The 20,298-nt window shown below is 46.0% G+C and overlaps 1 protein-coding gene across 1 annotated transcript in view; it reads right to left on the bottom strand.

The window, feature by feature from the left end:
• LOC126249766 (uncharacterized) overlaps positions 1–20,298 on the bottom strand; it is a 1,113,531-nt gene that overhangs the window by 548,920 nt on the left and 544,313 nt on the right. Inside the window, 1 exon segment of the mRNA XM_049951457.1 lies at positions 598–762. Within this exon segment, the coding sequence (XP_049807414.1) occupies positions 598–762 (165 nt within the window).

Here is a 20,298-nt window from a genome sequence, read left to right as displayed (position 1 = left end):
AATTGTGAAAAACGCTGTTTTCAGTTTTCTCCGCGAATGAACTAAATGGCTCCTCCATAAGCCCCCAAAGGCGCATCGTACACCACATTTATTGAAGAAAACAAAAAAGCTGATTTGCTCCCTTTGCCTAAGCCGCTGGAACACTGCAGTATTCAAAAATTGATCCCGAATTGTGGGCTAGTTACAGTAAGATGATCCTTCTGTTAGGTATACAAGTAGTCCCCTAGCCCAAAAGCTACCCAAACCACTTAACCCTACTTTTCTATCACAAACAGAACCCCGGATATGAGCGCTGGAAAAATCCTGTGTGTACTCGTGGCGTATTGGAAGATATTAGTAGCGCGTTCTGTAGCATGCGTACCGATAAGTGCTGTAAAATGATTTTTTTTTTGATAACAGCCTAAGAATTATCATATGCATCTTAGTGTCTCGAACATTCACATGTTTTGTGACAAGTTTGCTATCGTTTTAAATAAAAATGTGTTTAAGATTTTTTTGACTTGTTCCACATCCATGACGACCATTTCGACTGCGTACATTAGCATATTTGTTTCTCACTGAAAGTACGCCTAACGTAATCTAAAAGCTGCGCCCTACCTGGATGCTCGTGGAGGTGCAGGTAGACGGCGGCGGCGACCTGCTGCTCGGTGACGAAGTCCCACAGGCCGTCGCAGGCCAGCACCAGGAAGTCCTCGGTGCCGTCCAGGCTCAACTCCGTCACGTCTGGCTCCGCGCACACGTACGGCTTGTACTCCGAGTCCCCTGCAACAAACCCCACGTTGTCAGAACCAGCAGTCCTCAGCCGGCATCCCAACTGTCTCTCTGCAACTGCTAGGAAACGAGAGGAACTCCAAGTCTGCCTCTGCGATGCGTTAGAGTCGCTACGATTTTGCATCGTCCGCAGCTCGTGGTCGTGCGGTAGCGTTCTCGCTTCCCGCGCCCGGGTTCCCGGATTCGATTCCCGGCGAGGTCAGGGATTTTCTCTGCCTCGTGATGACTAGGTGTTGTGTGATGTCCTTAGGTTAGTTAGGTTTAATTAGTTCTAAGTTCTAGGGGACTGATGGCCATAGATGTTAAGTCCCATAGTGCTCAGAGCCATTTGAACCATTTGATTTTGCTTCTGGTGCGTAATACATAATACACTACTGGCCATTAAAACTGCTACACCAAGAAGATATGCAGATGATAAATGGGTATTCATTGGACAAATATATTATACTAGAACTGACATGTGATTACATTTTCACGCAATTTGGATGCATAGATCATGAGAAATCAGTACCCAGAACAACCACCTCTGGACGTAATAAAGGCCTTGATACGCCTGGGCATTGAGTCAATCAGAGCTTGGATGGCGTGTACAGGTACAGCTGCCCATGCAGCTTCAACACGATACCACAGTTCATCAAGAGTAGTGACTGGGGTATTGTGTCGAGCCAGTTGCCCGGCCACCATTCACCAGACGATTTCAATTGGCGAGAGATCTGGAGAATGTGCTGGCCAGGGCAGCAATCGAACATATTCTGTATCCAGAAAGGCCCTTACAGGACCTGCAACATGCGGTCGTGCATTATCCTGCTGAAATGTAGGTTTTCGCAGGGATCGAATGAAGGGTAGAGCCACGGGTCGTAACACATCTGAAATGTAACGTCCACTGTTCAAAGTGCCGTCAATGCGAACAAGAGGTGACCGAGACGTGTAACCAATGGCACCCCATACCATCACGCCGGGTGATACGCCAGTATGGCGATGTCGAATACACGCTTCTAATGTGCGTTCACCGCGATATCACCAAACACGGATGCGACCATCATGATGCTGTAAACAGAACCTGGATTCATCCGAAAAAATTACGTTTTGCCATTCGCGCACCCAGGTTCGTCGTTGAGTACACCATCGCAGGCGCTCCTGTCTGTGATACGGCGTCAAGGGTAACCGCAGCCACGGTCTCCGAGCTGATAGTCCATGCTGCTGAGGACGTCTTCGAACTGTTCGTGCAGATTGTTTTTGTGTTGCAAACGTACCCACCCGTTGACTCAGGGATCGAGACGTGGCTGCACGATCCGTTACAGCCATGTGGATAAGATGCGTGTCATATCGACTGTTAGTGATACGAGGCCGTTGGGATCCAGCACGGCGTTCCGTATTACCTTCCTGAACCCATTGATTCCATATTCTGCCAACAGTCATTGGATCTCGACCAACGCGAGCACCAATGACGCGATACGATAAACCGCAATCGCGATAGGCTACAATCAGATCTTTATCAAAGTCGAAAACGTGATGGTACGCATTTCTCCTCCTTACACGAGGCATCACAATAACGTTTCACCAGGCAACGCCAGTCAACTGCTGTTTGCGTATGAGAAATCGGTTGGAAACTTTCCTCATGTCAGCACGTCGTAGGTGTCGCCACCAGCGCCAACCTCGTGTGAATGCTCTGAAAAGCTAATCATTTGCATACCACAGCATCTTCTTCCTGTCGGTTAAATTTCGCGTCTGTAGCACGCCATCTTCGTGGTGTAGCAATTTTAATGGCCAGTAGTGTATGTTGCTCCATATGAAATTTAGCTACCATATTGAATTTTTCTTTACACTTGGTTGGAGGTCTCTGTCACCAAAAACTGATCTGACATAGCGGACTAATTTGCAATCGCACCGCGCCAGCGACAAAGCAGGAGTGAAACATCCACAACATTCCTCATATTTCATAAACGGTTTGAGATATCTAAATGAGATTTTGGCAAATGATAGCACACAAAGAGGAGGGTATTTTGGTATATGATTATTATGCAAAATTTAACTAGCTACCGTGTTGTTCCACTAACTACAGACGTTTTCGATGAAAGAATGTAATTTTTAAGAGCCATCGATAGCTGGTGAAACACGAAATGCCTTGGCTTTTGGAACAACATAATTGAAGTTATTACACAATTATTTTGTACAGAGGACGTGCTTTTTCATAAGATGCTGACCTTACTCTTCCTCAGTTCCTAACTTAATAAACCACTGTTTCAGAATTTTCTCGCAACTGCATCTGTACAAAATGTTTGTGAGTTTTAGCGAAAGTAGCAAATTTTAACACGGCAGCAAGAGAAATGTGTAGGTTTTATTCAAAATTCCCCATTCGTCACTCTTCTCTGAAAGTTACAAATGGTCAACAAACCAGGAGAAAATAAATCGCTCCATTTTCGGTGGAATTCTTTTTAGATACTAACCAAAGAAGAGGTGACAGATCTTTTTGAATGGTCACCATGCAAGTATGGGCGTGGAGGGTCCCATTTAATATTTACCAAAAATGTGAGTGTAAGGCTTCAGTTTAGAATGGCACTTCCCCTCCAGCTATCGGCATTTCCCCTACAGCGTTATGAGCGACCCCCCACCACTGCCACTCTCCCCACGCTTCCCAACCAACTGCGCAGCTACGGTATTTTGCTCGCGCTACGTACCATACTGATTTGTGTACATAAGATTCTAGGTCTCAACAAAATTCATTTATTAGAACTCAGAATGTGGTTATAGACCTAGGAACAAATATTCTATTCAAGTTTTAAAGTGCTGCAATAGAAAAAAATCTTGTCATCACTGTATTTATCCTACTCATTACATTATTAATCCTATAATATCCTATTCATTACATTATTAATACTATGTTAATTATACCTGCAGTAACTTTTTGATGGCAGAGATTACTGACAACCAGGGTGTCCCTTCAACAGCGTTCTCAGATTTTTGTGTTTGTTTCATTTTTCAGGCTGCGATTCCAGAAATCTCTTGGACATGAGGGCAATTGTATAGCGACATTGCTTCAGAGTCATCTGACTGACGACTGTATAAGGGTATAGGTTGGCTTGAGGTGGGCGACATATTTAGCAAAAATAAACACCTCACCATAGAAGAATTGTGTTTCCCTTATGAAAGTCCATGAATGCCCTTATGAAAGTCCATGTAGCATTGACAATCGATAGGTGGTAAAAAAACCCGAGAGGTCTGCTTTGTCTGACAAAGTGATTCAGACTGTTATAACGTTTAGAGCTCGCATGTTGTCGACAGACGTATCTTACGGCAGTTGTCTAGGTCTCGTACCAGTCATGGAGACATGTTTCGAAATGGCAGTTTTGGATACGGCTTCGTATGTTCGTATCACGGAGAAACATGAAACACGGGATTCACGAGATCTTATGATTGTTACGTCGTCTGCCCCATTGATATTTATCGTACCCAAATGTCAAACACGCTGTTATTGGTTCAAAAAAATGGTTCAAATGGCTCTGAGCACTATGGGACTCAACTGCTGAGGTCATTAGTCCCCTAGAACTTAGAACTAGTTAAACCTAACTAACCTAAGGACATCACAAACATCCATGCCCGAGGCAGGATTCGAACCTGCGACCGTAGCGGTCTTGCGGTTCCAGACTGCAGCGCCTTTAACCGCACGGCCACTTCGGCCAGCAGGTTCAAATGGCTCTGAGCACTATGGGACTTAACTTTTTTGGTCATCAGTCCCCTAGAACTTGGAACTACTTAAACCTAACTAACCTAAGGACAGCACACACATCCATGCCCGAGGCAGGATTCGAACCTGCGACAGTAGCGGTCGCGCGGTTCATGCCGTTACTAAGGCTACATTGTGCTACTTGGTAACTGACAATAGTAAAACAGTGTTGCGACCTTCATTATCCAGCTTTTTCTTGGTCCATGTACGACGTAGCGTTCGCCAGTGCTACACTACAAAGATTTAACTTCCCGTGCTTCCGTCAACTTACGTCCGCGCTGATGTAGCACTACAAATGCAACTCAAGAGACGAAAAAGCGGTCGCCTGCGATTTGTATTTTGTTACGAGATCAGAAACGCTGTGAGGAAGACTTATTTTCACATGCACAAAATGCTATCGTTAATGGAGCTTGTTAATGAAGTTACACGTCCGGCATTGGCCCCACTGATTACATGTGTCTACCATTGATTAGTATACAAGCAGTTACTCTTTCCACGGTCTAGACAGTCACCAGGACGTCTTAATAGAACCCAAACACGACAGCGTGACCATGCAAGGTAGCGCAGTTGTCCACTCGCATTCGGGAAGACTCGGGTTCAAATCCTCGTCCAGCCATCCACATTTAGGGTTTCAATGGCTTCCCTAAATTGTTTACAGCAAATGCCGGATAGTTTCTATGAAAAGCGCGCAGATTATTTACTTCCGTATCTTTGCATATCTTCCTTCTTTCGTGTAAGGCAGGGTGATGAACCCTGACAGCACTGGTAAGCATGATGAATAATTTCAGACCAATCGTGGAAACACTAACTGTACACACACCATGGCGCCGAGTGTACGTTCTACCGTGGAGAAGACGCATTCTACTTAATCTGAGGACTAAGAAACCTGCAGTACTTCTCGCATTACGTAGTGGACGGTGCTAGGTATTACTGGAACCACCTTTAGCAGTGATTTTGGAGCTCTGACAGCACAGCGCGCTCATACTTTATACTCTCCAAATAACATTGTCGCACAGCTTTTCAAGACATCACTAGTTCGCAAACGGCATGTGTGTTTGGGCTCAGCTCCTGTTCACAGAGGGCGTGAGTAACAGCTCTACCGAAAGATACCTCCCGAGAAATTACACTAGCTATAAGACTCCATTTGGAAGTACATCGACCGAGAGGGATGCTGCGTCCTATCAGCATGGACTCAACAATACACCCGCAAGGCAAACTCGTTATGTGTGTAATCTCTGACGTGCAATCGCATAAGCTCTCTCTACTTTAAATTACCTATGTGACGCAGGTACAGTGGCTACGATTCATATGGACGTTCGAGTCCTCCCTCGGGCATGGGTGTGTGTGTTCGTCCTTAGTATAATTTAGGTAAGTAGTGTGTAAGCTTAGGGACTGTTGACCTTAGCAGTTAAGTCCCATAAGATTTCACACACATTTGAACATTTTTTTTTTTTGATTCATATGGAAAATAAAGCTCACTCGATACAATGGTTATGCTATCCTGTTCCCTATTTGCGACCGCACAAGAGTCCACACTATTGAAACGGTTGGCAAGTGGATCTGAACGTATAAAATTGGAGTCCTTCATGTGATACTAACACATCGGCGTACCGGTGTCAAATGGGAGCAACCGCACAGATTCATCCGTCGCTGCAGCGATGTAAGTTCATGGGCGTAATATCTGGAAACTGCTGAATCTCTATCAAATAATTTTTATGAAATGCTTGGATGACTGCGTGATTATATGGTACCTGCATCAAGTCAGACCAAGTGTTGATATAGATTGTATACGACGAACGGGTACGTTTGCTTGATCCAGTGGAGAACTTCAAAGAAAGTAAGTAAAATCTCAATCAGATGACGGCTCAAGAAACACGACGAATATCGGTGAAAATCAACTTACAAAGTTTCATTAACAGGTTCTGAACGAAGAGCAATGAAACATCCTACAGCTCGCTCTCTGAAGATCACCATACGGGTAAAAAAAACCAAACGACTTATTAAATAAAAGTTTCTGCATCATATAATCACTGACTACTGCGGCGCTCCATCTCAGAATGTGTGAGGCGGGGGAATACTTTGAAATTACCTATAGGCTACAGCCAAACTTGTTGAGAGAAGGCGCAGCAGTGGAAGTGACGGCACCACCTTGCACCTGTAACTTTGAGCAAGCGACGAATACATCAATAGAACGGCTCCTCAGCGGCCTGTCGGATTCCAGAGGGCATTCGCGAACTTTTAAGGCGGCTGCTCACGGCAGGGCACGGGGAACTGGGTCGGCGCTGGCTGGCGCATTCCTGGGCCGTGCCTGGTGGCGCCCGGGGTCGTAATAACCTGACGGATGGGACAGCAGGAATTTCGGCTGGCGGGCCTTCCGTGACCAGCGACGCGCAGGCCACACAAGTTTGCTCTAGGGACCCGCAACTTCTATTTGCAGGCACCGGGAAAATAAAGGGCGCGCCACGGGCTGATGTTTTCTCACTAACTGAGAGAGAAAGGGCAGCGATTTCTTACAAGAGACGTGCAGTTCTAGACATTCCTCTAGGCATGGCGCTAAGAATAAGGCAAGAATAGCAGCACGTACACATATAAATACTTGTACAAACGTACGTACGTAGTGTTTCTATGGCTTCCGGTCTGTGTTCCTCCGTTTACTGGATCGCCCCGACACAACAATGCCGAAAAACATGCTCCACTCTCAAGGACATTGTACTGACAAGTGATGCGACAGATAGTTCATCACTGCAGGAATTATTGATAAATTCAGACTAAATGAAACACATGACACATCAAAGGGCGCCCAACCAGGGATCATACACAGTGTACATCTCTGGTGGCAACGCAGGCGTGTATTCTCATATGAAAATGATCCAAAAGTGTAAACGGCATCCTGCCGTAGATTGTCGCAATCATCTTGCGCCTTTTGTTGCAATTCGGCAATGTTTCTTGCAGCCTCTGGAGAACAAGTGCGTTCATAATATCCCATACATGTTCAATTGGCGAGGGTTCTTGCTGCCCAGGGCAATTGTTTTACATCAAAAAAAGCACGCCGTGGACTTACATTGTCCTGATAAAAAAGCATATCACTCTCCTGTTGATGTAATGGCAGTACCACGGGGATAACGCCCTGCGCAAATTAGCAGGCACTGGTTACTTGACCCTGCGGAAACACCTTATGTGACCGCAATGGTAACTAATGGCTCCCCATACCATGAAGCCCGGGCTGGGATTTGTGTGCCGTGGCCGAATGCACTCTGGAACAGGAAGCTCAACTAGGTCTATGCTGTACACGCGCACGACCGTCGCTCGCATACAGAGAGAATATACGCTCATCACTGAGAACATCAGATCGCCATTCCACTCTGCAATCGATTCTTTCATGACACCAGAGTAGCCGCGGTTGGCAGTGTCATAGTGGTAGCCTGGCCTGAGCCACACGTGATCTTAATATTGCTGCAAACACATGGTTCCCAATGGTTCCCAGTGAGAAAGCAGGTGCAACATGTGCCACGATTTCGTCCCAGGATGATGATCGGTCGAACGCCGCTGCTGGCACAGTGCGTCGATTTTCACGGCCGGCCGCGGTGGTCTCGCGGTTCTAGGCGCGCAGTCCGGAACCGTGCGACTGCTACGGTCGCAGGTTCGAATCCTGCCTCGGGCATGGATGTGTGTGATGTCCTTAGGTTAGTTAGGTTTAAGTAGTTCTAAGTTCTAGGGGACTTATAACCACAGCAGTTGAGTCCAATAGTGCTCAGAGCCATTTGCACCATTTTTTTTTTATTTACACGTGCGCCTGTAGTACGCGAATGTCCAAAACCTAATCTCCGGATGTGTGAATGTTCCACAGACTACTGTTGAAAACGGCGACACAGCACCGTTACACTGTCCCCGACTTGCGCAGCGCTCCCTCCATACGTCCATTCAGCTTCCTGCAGACCCGCAATGTGACACCGTTCAAATGGCTGAAGCTGTTCAAAAAAGCAGGCTACGTACTCGTGGGTGGAGCTTCTTTGAGCCCCAGAATAAATGTTGCAAAACACTGTTCACCTCTAGTTACTGCTTGCAGAGGCAAAACAAAGGGTGCGCAGACGGGTCTCCTGAGCGCCAAATGATCGCCGATCGACGTGACGAATCACTAACAATAACCCCCCCCCCCCTTTCATTCCTCTTGAAGATGTCTAGCATTGATCTAGACGACTTGTATTTGTGAAAAGGGTGGAGAATATGTACATTTTTGACGATGCTGGGAGTTTATAGCACAGTGCATGATGACTGAAGCGAGACTGCAGTACAGACTGGAGACAGTAGTAGTCTGATGTGCTCTGAACTATCGGAAAGACATGCCATTAAGGCTCGATACTAAACGCCTTGAGCCGCTAGTTACGTCTATAACACTTGCTATGAACTACTGAAGATGAATACCTCCCAAAAAATCAGATCTCGCCCAATGTATTTTGTAATGAAAAAACCACATCACTGTCTATTTCTCTTCAGTGTCAACAGCAAGTACGGTCGCATAGCATTCAAAAATCATCACGAATTCGATAAGAATTGACCATATTAATAAGGTTATGATATACGTAGAAAGGCAGAGATCTCTTCACCCCATCACAAAGTTTCTTTTCTAATTTTCAAGCGTAATTACGCAGCCAGAGCTTTACTGCCTGCACACGTAACAACCGCAGAGCGATTCTGTAGATTCTATAAGAAGAAGCACACCACTTCTTGGCTCACATGTCCCCTTAAATTCCGTCGAACGAACTCACTCAGCTTGTGTTACCACAATGTAGACTCCACCATCAAAGGCTCAGGCTGACCTACTCTTAAGTTACAAGAAGTATGAGAAAGCGCCTCCAAGATAGCGTTCGACACCTAAGCACTCATGTGACTTTCTATAGCCGCTCATATGGTCACGACATGATTGATGCGTGTGGGTGGGAATGCTCATCTCACTTTAATGTATACTTTGCGTCCGACGTATGTCATGCTCCGGTTAGCCTTCTGCTTTGATCATTTAACTTCTCCACAGCTGTGACGTGTGGTCTAAATCTGACTGCACGCCAGTAGTTGATTGTGAGTTTAGTGATTTTCGAGTCTGTCAGTCCGCTACCTGTATGTGGCTTACGAGTGAGAGGAGCAGCAGAGAGGAAGGACGGCGGTAAGGAGAGAGGCCTCGTATTCGACGAGACCGTGTCCCACGGGCCGCAGCTCTGCACTTCCTCTGCGCCTCCTTGGGAGGGGGTCTGCCGCTAACGGCGCAGTTTCACCCTGCGTAATCCTGCAATACTGTGAGAAACTCGCCACGACGCTCCGAAATGCTCTCAGCGAGAATAATGACGTAGTTGCTGACATCACTGGAAGTCTTGCGAGTACTCACGATAACTGCCTTAGAAGGACGAATGTGAATATAAAAAAAATCAGGAAAAAACACACGCTAAGAAAGAAAAAATACACTCCACAAAAGAAAAAATACTCACCGCAAAGGAATTACCAGAATAGGACGGAAATCGGTAGATGTGATGTACATTTATAGACAGACAAATGATCACAATTTCAGAAAAACGGAATAGTTTATTCAAGAGAAAGAGCTTCAGAGATCAGGCAAGACAATAACGCGGTCAACCACTGGCCCTTATGCAAGCAGTTATTCGGCTTGGCATACATTCACACAGTTGTCGGATGTCTTCCTGGCGGATGTCGAACCAAATTCTAAGATCATCAAAATTCTGAGCTGGCTGAAGCGCCCTGCCCGTTATGTTCCAAACGTTCTCATCTGGGGAGAGATCCGGCGACCTTGCTGGCCAATGTAGGGTTTCCCAAGCACGAAGACAGTCACTAAAAACTCTCACCGTGTGCAGGCTGGCATTATCTTGCTGATACGTAAGCCCAGGATGGCTTGCCATGAAGAGCAACAAAACGGGGCGTAGAATATCGTTGTTGTGCTGTAAGGGTGCCGCGGATGACAACCAAGACGTGCTGCTATGAAATGGAACGGCACCCCAGATTATGAATCCTGGTTGTCGGGCCGTATGGCGCGCGACACGCAGGTTGGTATCCGATGGGTCTTCGCTAGTCGCCGGGGCTCATTTCGAAGTAGGACTTTTCACTGAAGACAGTTGAACTCCAGTCAATGAGATTACAGGCGAAATATGCCGGATGCCACTGGAAACGGGCTTGTGCCTGCACGGAGGTCAATGGTAATCGGCGAAAGGGGTACCGTGACCTCAGCCCCCCTTCCCCGAGCCGCCTCTTAATGCTCCTTGTGGTCACTGAAGCATCAGTTGCACGTCCGATCGATGATAACGATGAATCTGAAGCTAAGAGTGTCTCTGCGTATACTGTCCACGCGCCTCTTCTGGGAGGCAAAGTTACTGTCCAGCTGAGTAAACGCAATAAAATTTGCAGACATTTCATGCCTTAGTATCGACATATCCCATTTTCACTGCCGTTACCAACTGCATAGTGAAACTGCGTTGAAGCGTCACTCACACGCCCAACGACGGCCAAAGTTCAATATTTTGTATTTTCCGTCGATACCTGTATGAATATCAGTTTGTGACCAAATTGCATCACCTGTCCCTGGAGCGCCGGTTTTTCTGTGTGTGTGTGTTTTTGTCTTACAGTGTAATTTCAAAGTAGAACGTCACTTTTTATTTTACGCTCGCAGTACCGTGGGGGTGGGGTTACTTTGTGCCCACCTTTTCAAAATATTGTAATGTAATAGACAGAAATTAGTTCACTACGACGATTGCAAATAAACTTTCTAAAGGGTGTGTTGTTGTTTATGATTTATTATTATTATTATTATCAGAATAACAACGGCGGAGAGGGAACTCCGTTTCCGTACACACCTTACTCCTCTCGCATAGCACCAAGGAGGCCGTCGATCTTGATGTCCCATCTGGCGGACGGATCACAATCGACGTCGTCACATGCCGTCACTCCGTGAGATACTGCAAAGTTATTGGTATTTAACCCAGGACACTGGCGCGAAGTCAGATCAGAAACTTAATGCCTCCAACTTCCCAGCGCTAGTAGCGCAAATACTGGTGGTGCACATTTGTTTCGCCATCAGCGCTAGAACGGCAACCCGCAAGTGGATCACCAGCACACGAACGTGCGTTAGCGAGGTCGGTTGCGGGGGGCACGTCGCTCGGAGATACTTAATACCGGCAGTGATCGGGAAGGGAAGGGAAGAAGCCAGTTGGTGGTGCCACAGGCAGCATCGGCGGGCTGAGCCGGGTCGTTCACCGTTGGGCCGGCGAGCAGCTCGTTCACGGCCCGTCGCGAGCCGCTGCCCAGGCCCTCCGGAATAACCCGGAAACGGTAAAACTGCACTGCAGCATCGGGATACACACAGGCCACGTGGCCGCTTTGCCAGATGCAAAGGAACACACGCAGGAACAACACTGGTGGGCCACACGTTATGGCGACGTGCTTAATACCGCGTTGCCCTGCCTTGGCGACGAAGTACAGCAGCGAACCCGCGTAGCATCAATACAACTTCCGGAAGTGCGTGGCACAAGATGTCTGCGCACAGATCACACATTTACAGTAAACTACAGGCCGGTAGTTTGTGCGCACCGAGCTAGCGCCCGATAGCGTCACATATGTGTTGCAATGCGTTCAGAACAGGCGAATTTGGTTGCCAAGACATCTATGTAAATTCATTGTCAAACCACTGCAGCATGATTCTGGCATTGTGACATCTACAGTTATCAAGTTGCAATATGCCATCGGTGTCGGTGAAGGCATGAGATGCAGGTGGACCGCAACAATGTTCACGTGGTCCACAACTGTCACGGTGCCTTCGATTACTACCATGGGTCCGAGAGGTGAACACTTGAGTGTCGACCATGGCATAACACGGTCCCACCAGAACGCGTACGACCTAAATGTTTCGAGCAGCCATTTGCCTGCATGACGGTTTACCCTGCACCAGGATTATATTTTGTCGACGGATCTACAGATCACCACCTAATTTCCACGTACTGTACGAGGCGTGCACGTCCAACACGTTGTAGCCTACTTACGGTTACGCCGTCCTTCGGCCATTATCCATAACTGCTCACGCACGGCAATAGCACGCGATCAACTGACCAGTTTCGCCGTTGCCAAGATGGTCGTTTCCAGAGCAGTGCCATAACAATCCGATATTATGTCAGGGGATTTTCCAGCTTGCTCACAGTACCATCGCTACAACGATTCTTCATTCGTCTCTGCTCCGCCTATACAGGGGGTGGACAAAAACACATTAACATGTTCAAACGTGTGTGAATTCCTAAGGAACCAAACTGCTGAGGTCATCGGTCCCTAGACTTGCACACTAATTAAACTAACTTCTGCTAAGAACAACACACACACCCACGCTCGAGGGAGGACTCAAACCTCAGGCGGGAGGGGTTGCGCAATCCGTGACATAGCGCCCTAAACCGCGCGGCACATTAACATGCCTAATCGGTGTAGCAAACCGCTGCTATTCTAAATAGCTTGTAGTCGTCTCGGAATGGATAAGTGTGCGACTTTCAAGGGAATCTTATACCATTCTTCCGGCAAAACAGTGACAGGATCAGGTAACACAGATGGAGGTGGACAGCGATCACGCTCCCTCCTCTCCAAAGTAGATCACAAAGGCTTAATAATGCTGATATGAAGTGACTGCGTAGTCCAAGAGACATGCGACATTTCATCCTCGTGTTCAACAAAGCGGTCCTGGACGATGCGAGCTTTGTGAACAGGGGCCCAATCCTCTTGGAACGCAGCATCCCCGTTGGGGAACGCACACCGTACTATCGGATGGACCTAATCAGCCAAAATCGTCACATAATCCTTTCAGCAATGTTGTTGTTGTTGTCTTCAGTCCTGAGACTGGTTTGAGGCAGCTCCCCATGCTACTCTACCCTGTGCAAGCTTCTTCATCTCCCAGTACTTACTACAACCTACATCCTTCTGAATCTGCTTATTGTATTCATCTCTTGGTCTCCCTCTACGATTTTTACCCTCCACACTGCCCTCCAATACTAAATTGGTGATCCCTCGATGTCTCAGAACATGTCCTACCAACCGATCCCTTCTTCTAGTCAAGTTGTGCCACAAACTCCTCTTCTCCCCAATTCTATTCGATACCTCCTCATTAGTTATGTGATCTACCCATCTAATCTTCAGCATTCTTCTGTAGCACCACATTTCGAAAGCTTCTATTCTCTTCTTGTCCAAACTATTTATCGTCCACGTTTCACTTCCATACATGGCTACACTCCATACAAATACTTTCAGAAACGACTTCCTAACACTTAAATCTATACTCGATGTTAACAAATTTCTCTTCTTCAGAAACGCTTTTCTTGCCATTGCGTCTATATTTTAAATCCTCTCTACTTCGACCATCATCAGTTATTTTGCTCCCCAAATAGCAAAACTCCTTTACTACTTTAAGTGTCTCATTTCCTAATCTAATTCCCTCAGCATCACCCGACTTAATTCGACTACATTCCATTATCCTCGTTTTGCTTTTGTTGATGTTCATCTTATATCCTCCTTTCAAGACACTGTCCATTCTGTTCAACTGCTCTTCCAAGTCTTTTGCTGTCTCTGACAGAATTACAATGTCACCGGCGAACCTCAAAGTTTTTATTTCTTCTCCATGGACTTTAATATCTACTACGAATTTTTCTTTTGTTTCCTTCACTGCTTGCTCAATATACAGATTGAGTAACATCGGGGAGAGGCTACAACCCTGTCTCACTCCCTTCCCAACCGCTGCTTCCCTTTCATGTCCCTCGACTCTTATAACTGCCATCTGGTTTCTGTACAAATTGTAAATAGCCTCTCGCTACCTGTATTTTACCCCTGCCACCTTTAGAATTTGAAAGAGAGTATTCCAGTCAACATTGTCAAAAGCTTTCTCTAAGTCTACAAATGCTAGAAATGTAGGTTTGCCTTTCCTTAATCTATTTTCTAAGATAAGTCGTAGGGTCTGTATTGCCTCACGTGTTCCAACATTTCTTCGGAATCCAAACTGATTTTCGCCGAGATCGGCATCTATCAATTTTTCCATTCGTCTGTAAAGAATTCGCTTCAATATTTCGCAGCTGCGACTTATTAAACTGATAGTTCGGTAATTGTCATCTGTCAACACCTGCTATCTTTGGGATTGGAATTATTATATTCTTCTTGAAGTCTGAGAGTATTTCGCCTGTCTCATACATCTTGCTCACCAGATGGTAGAGTTTTGTCAGGACTGGCTCTCCCAAGGCCGTCAGTAGTTCCAATGGAATGTTGTCTATTCCCGGGGCCTTGTTTCGACTCAGGTCTTTCAGTGCTCTGTCAAACTCTTCACGCAGTATCGTATCTCCCATTTCATTTTCATCTTCATCTACATCCTCTTCCATTTCCATAATATTGTCCTCAAGTACATCGCCCTTGTATAGACCCTCTATATACTCCTTCCACCTTTCTGCTTTCCCTTCTTCGCTTAGAACTGGGTTTCCATCTGAGCTCTTGATATTCATACAAGTGGTTCTCTTATCTCCAAAGGTCTCTTTAATTTTCCTGTAGGCAGTATCTATCTTACCCCTAGTGAGATAAGCCTCTATATCCTTACATTTGTCCTCTAGCCATCCCTGCTTAGCCATTTTGCACTTCCTGTCGATCTCATTTTTAGACGTTTGTATTCCTTTTTGCCGGCTTTATTTACTGCATTTTTATATTTTCTCCTTTCATCAATTAAATTCAATATTTATTCTGTTACCCAAGGATTTCTATTAGCCCTCGTCTTTTTACCTACTTGATCCTCTGCTGCCTTCACTACTCATCCCTCAAAGCTACCCATTCTTCTTCTACTGTATTTCTTTCCCCCATTCCTGTCAATTGTTCCCTTATGCTCTCCCTGAAACTCTGTACAACCTCTGGTTTAGTCGGTTTATCCAGGTCCCATCTCCTTAAATTCCCACCTTTTTGCAATTTCTTCAGTTTTAATCTACAGTTCATAACCAATAGATTGTGGTCAGAGTCCACATCTGCCCCTGGAAATGTCTTACAATTTAAAACCTGGTTCCTAAATCTCTGTCTTACCATTATATAATCTATCTGATACCTTTTAGTATCTCCAGGATTCTTCCTTGTATACAACCTTCTTTTATGATTCTTGAACCAAGTGTTAGCCATGATTAAGTTATGCTCTGTGCAAAACTCTACCAGGCGGCTTCATTTTTCATTTATCTCCCCCAATCCATATTCACCCACTATGTTTCCTTATCTCCCTTTTCAAAAATGGCTCTGAGCACTATGGGACTCAACTGCTGTGGTCATTAGTCCCCTAGAACTTAGAACTAGTTAAACCTAACTAACCTAAGGACATCACAAACATCCATGCCCGAGGCAGGATTCGAACCTGCGACCGTAGCGGTCTTGCGGTTCCAGACTGCAGCGCCTTTAACCGCACGGCCACTTCGGCCGGCTCTCCCTTTTCCTACTCTCGAATTCCAGTCACCCATAACTATTAAATTTTCGCCTCCCTTCACTATCAGAATAATTTCTTTTATTTCATCATACATTTCTTCGATTTCTTTGTCATCTGCAGAGCTAGTTGGCATATAAACTTGTACTACTGTAGTAGGCTTGGGCCTCGTGTCTATTTTGGCCACTGTAATACGTTCACTATGCTGGTTGTAGTAGCTTACCCGCACTCCTATTTTTTTTATTCATTATTAAACCTACTCCTGCATTACCCCTATTTGATTTCGTATTTATAACCCTGTATTCACCTGACCAGAAGTCTTGTTCCTCCTGCCACCGAACTTCACTAATTCCCACTATATCTAACTTTAACCTATCCATTTCCCTTTTTAAATTTTCTAACCTACCTGCCCGATTAAGGGATCTGACATTCCACGCTCCGATCCGTAGAATGCCAGTTTTCTTTCTCCTGATAACGACGTCCTCTTGAGTAGTCCCCGCCCGGAGATCCGAATGGGGGACTATTTTACCTCCGGGATATTTTACCCAAGAGGACGCCATCATCAATTAACCATACAGTAAAGCTGCATGCCCTCGGGAAAATTTACGGCTGTAGTTTCCCCTTGCTTTCAGCCGTTCGCAGTACCAGCACAGCAAGGCCGTTTTGGTTAGTGTTGCAAGGCCAGATCAGCCAATCATCCAGAATGTTGCCCCTGCAACTACTGAATAGGCTGCTGCCCCTCTTCAGGAACCACACGTTTGTCTGGCCTCTCAACAGATACCCCTCCGTTGTGGTTGCACCTACGGTACGGCCATCTGTATCGCTGAGGCACGCAAGCCTCCCCACCAACGGCAAGGTCCATGGTTCATGGGGGTGGTCAGCAATGTTACCCTGCAAATAAACCATAGACGCGTCTAATACCACGATATGGCTGCCCAAATCATCACCGAACCCCCGCCATTTTTCAGTCTTGGGATGTAAACTCGGCCAGAAGTTGTAAAACAGCATGAACCAACGCCCATCACACCAAATGACTTTCTTCCCACACAATAACACACATTCGTCCGCGTTGTGCCTTAGCGGGCACTGTTTTTCCGCTTTCCTTTTGTGTGGTATAAATCTTCGATACGGTGCCTTTTGAAACACCAAAAAGCACGCACCATACGAGCTCCAACAATCTGCCCACGTTCGAATTAACTTACCTCCGACATAATACACTGCTAACTACACAGAACACTGTTCTGACCAAGACTGAGACGAGAACATTGCTGAGGTACCGTTCGCGGTCAAATACAACATCGCAAGCTGCAGGCTTCGCTAGTATCTGCTCGCTGTGTTCCTCTTTTTTCCACCAACGCCCCTGTTTTCCTTACCGCGTCAGGCGACCATAGCGGCACTCGTGTCTCGCGATGGGCAACTGCTGCTGAAAGTTTTGGCTCCATCAGTGTATATTAGACACGCGGGCAAATATGTAAATTCACCGAACAAAATATTAGTCATACGCTTAAAATCGAGAACACTGATCGCTTTGGAGCACTGTAGGCGGTGTAGAACCGGTACAGGTGGTCACGTGCCCTCCGCTGCTGGCGTCAAGTCAGTGGTGTGAAATGGTGTTTATTTGCCAGTTGACTGTAAGGAATCGGCGCAGTAAGATGGGTCGACGTGGAGACGTGGCAAAATGGCACAAAGGAGTTATCATGTTTGCAGGTGCTTACGACCACGCCATGAATGAAGTTGCACGATTAGTTGTATCAGCGCGGACTACCCGACATGATGTGCCACTCGGGGCCAAGTAACACGAAAAAGAACAGTGGCCATAAATACATCCTTGTTGACTGGAACCGGAGACAATTGTTACGCCTTGTGAAATACAATTTATTTCAAAGTCGACAGGAATTTCTTATGCCAGTGAATGCAGATTCATTTCAGCCAGTTTCCGAACGAACGTTGCAAAGCGAACTTCATGCAATGGACATTCGGTATCCGATACCTCGTAAAAGGCCACTGCCAACGGCACATAAATATTTAAGTTTTCAATAGCGTATCAACATATGTAGAAAGTAGCTAACTAGAGGCGTATAGCAGCGAGGTCTGACAAGTCGTAATTTTGCCTCTTTTCTTCAAACCTATGCAAGGGATCGATTTTAGCAACAGCCCGTTGAGAAGTTTAACTTGCAGGGTATTTAGGCTATGCTGTCGACGCTATCGTCTTCTACCAAGACGGCAATAGCCGTGTTCAAATTTCTGGTCAGACGAACGCTCTGGCACCCTACTGGAACTCGACTGGAATCCTAATCACCCGATCTTAATCCCAACGAAAATCCTGGTACTATTTGTAAAAGCGGATGAAACGTAACAGTTAACTTCCCTGCAATATAGTATCTTTGCGGGGTCTAATCATCAATGAGTGGCTTCGGCTGCTGATACCATATGTGAAGAAACTTGCATACTCTCTGTCGCACAGTATGGAGACAATTATCCCTGGTCCTACATGGTATTATACCACGATGTATCGTGCGGTAACTGACAGTTTGTCTGGTGTGGTAATCTACAATGTTTTCTCCTGCTACGGTGTACACAAAACCCTTCCGCCAGATAAGATTGAAAGTGTCCCATTAATTCGTGTCGCAAATTGTGATTTCGGCGATGGTGGTAAGTCCACCCCAACTACCGACAGAAAACTAAGACGCTGGTAGAGGGGTCGGATGCTCTCATATCCCCGAACATTCATTAACTGTTTGGGGTCTCCGTACCGTTTCTGAATCATTTCAAGAGCTTCCAATTACAAAATTAGTGGTGGACATCTGGGGCACGTGTCATAGTTTAAATATGTAGGTAATATACTTTACGACAAAAAAGAAAAGAAACAAAGAAAAAACAATGCACCACGAAGAATTTATCCGAAGGAGACGGAAATTGGTAGATGTGAAGTACATACAGAAACAAATGAGTACAATTTTAGAAAAATTGAATGATTTATTCAAGAGAAAGAGCTTAACAAATTGGGCAAATCAGTAACGCCTTGGTCCATCTCTGGAACTTGTGTAAGCAGTTACTCGGCTTGGCATTGATTGACATAGTTGTTGGATGTTCTCTGAGGGATCTCGTGCAGATTCTGTCCAACTGCTGCGTTAGATCATCAAAATCCCAAGCTGATGGAGCAGACTGCCTAGAATGCCCCAAACGTTCTCAATTGGCGAGAGATCCGGCGACCTTGCTGGTCAAGGTAGTGTTTCGCAAGCACGAAGGCAAGCAGTAAAAACTTTCACAGTATGCGGGTGGGCATTATATTGCTGAAATGCACGCTCAGGATGCCGTGAAGGGGAACAAAACTGGGAGTAAAATATTGTCCAAAACGGGGCGTAAAATATTGTCGACGTACCGCTATGCTATAGGGGACTATGGATGACATTCAAAGATGCCCTGCTATGAAATGAAGTGGCACCCCAAACCATCACTCCGGGTTGTCGGGCCGTATGGCTGGCGACTGTCAGATTAATGCCCCACCGCTGTCTGGGGCCTCTCCAGACATGTCTTTAATGAGATTCCAGGCCAAAACGTGTCTGGAGACGCCCCAGACAGCGGTCGAAATACCAACCTGACTGTCGCCCGCCATTTGGCGTGACATCCTGGAGTGATGGCCTCGGATTTATTTCTTTTCATGTCAGAGCCTTTATGATTGTCATCCGCGGCACCCTTAGAGCATAGCGGTTCGTCGATGGTATTCTACGTCCCGTTTTGTTGCCCTTCATGGCAAGGCATCCTGGGCTTACAGTTCAGCAAGAAAATGGTCCCCACACGGTGCGAGTGTTTCTACTGCTAGTCTTCATGCTTGCCAAAGCCTACCTTGACCAGTATGATCGCCGGATCTCTCCTCAGTTGAGAATATTTTAAGGAATGTCGCCAAGGCCCTCCAAACCAGCTCGGGATTTTAACTATCTAGCGCGCGAATTGGAAAGAATGTGGCACTATGTCCCTCCGGAGGACATTCAACAACTCCATCAATCAGTTCAAAGCGTAATAACTGCTTTCATAAGGGCCAAAAGTGGACCAACGCGTTATTGACTCTCAATTTGTGAACCTCGTTCTCTTGGATAAACCATCCAATTTTTCTGAAATTGTAGTAATTTGTTTGTCTGTACATGCACATCGTATCTAAAGATTCCCGTCCCATTCTGATAATTTCTTCGTGGCGTTTTTTTATTTAATTTTATTTTATTTTTTTGAATGTACTAAGAAGAGATATGAAGTGCGACGAGCACGTAAAATCAGTTTTGGAAAGCAGCAGGCAAGGTGCTATTGCGGTCAATTCTAGAGAACTACTGCAGCTTCTAGAGCCCTTATT

The sequence above is a fragment of the Schistocerca nitens genome, chromosome 1 (genome assembly GCF_023898315.1).
Source record: "Schistocerca nitens isolate TAMUIC-IGC-003100 chromosome 1, iqSchNite1.1, whole genome shotgun sequence".
Classification (NCBI taxonomy): Eukaryota; Metazoa; Arthropoda; class Insecta; order Orthoptera; family Acrididae; genus Schistocerca; species Schistocerca nitens.
Note: the sequence above shows the minus strand (reverse complement) of the source record. Positions and strands in the feature narration are given on the sequence as shown.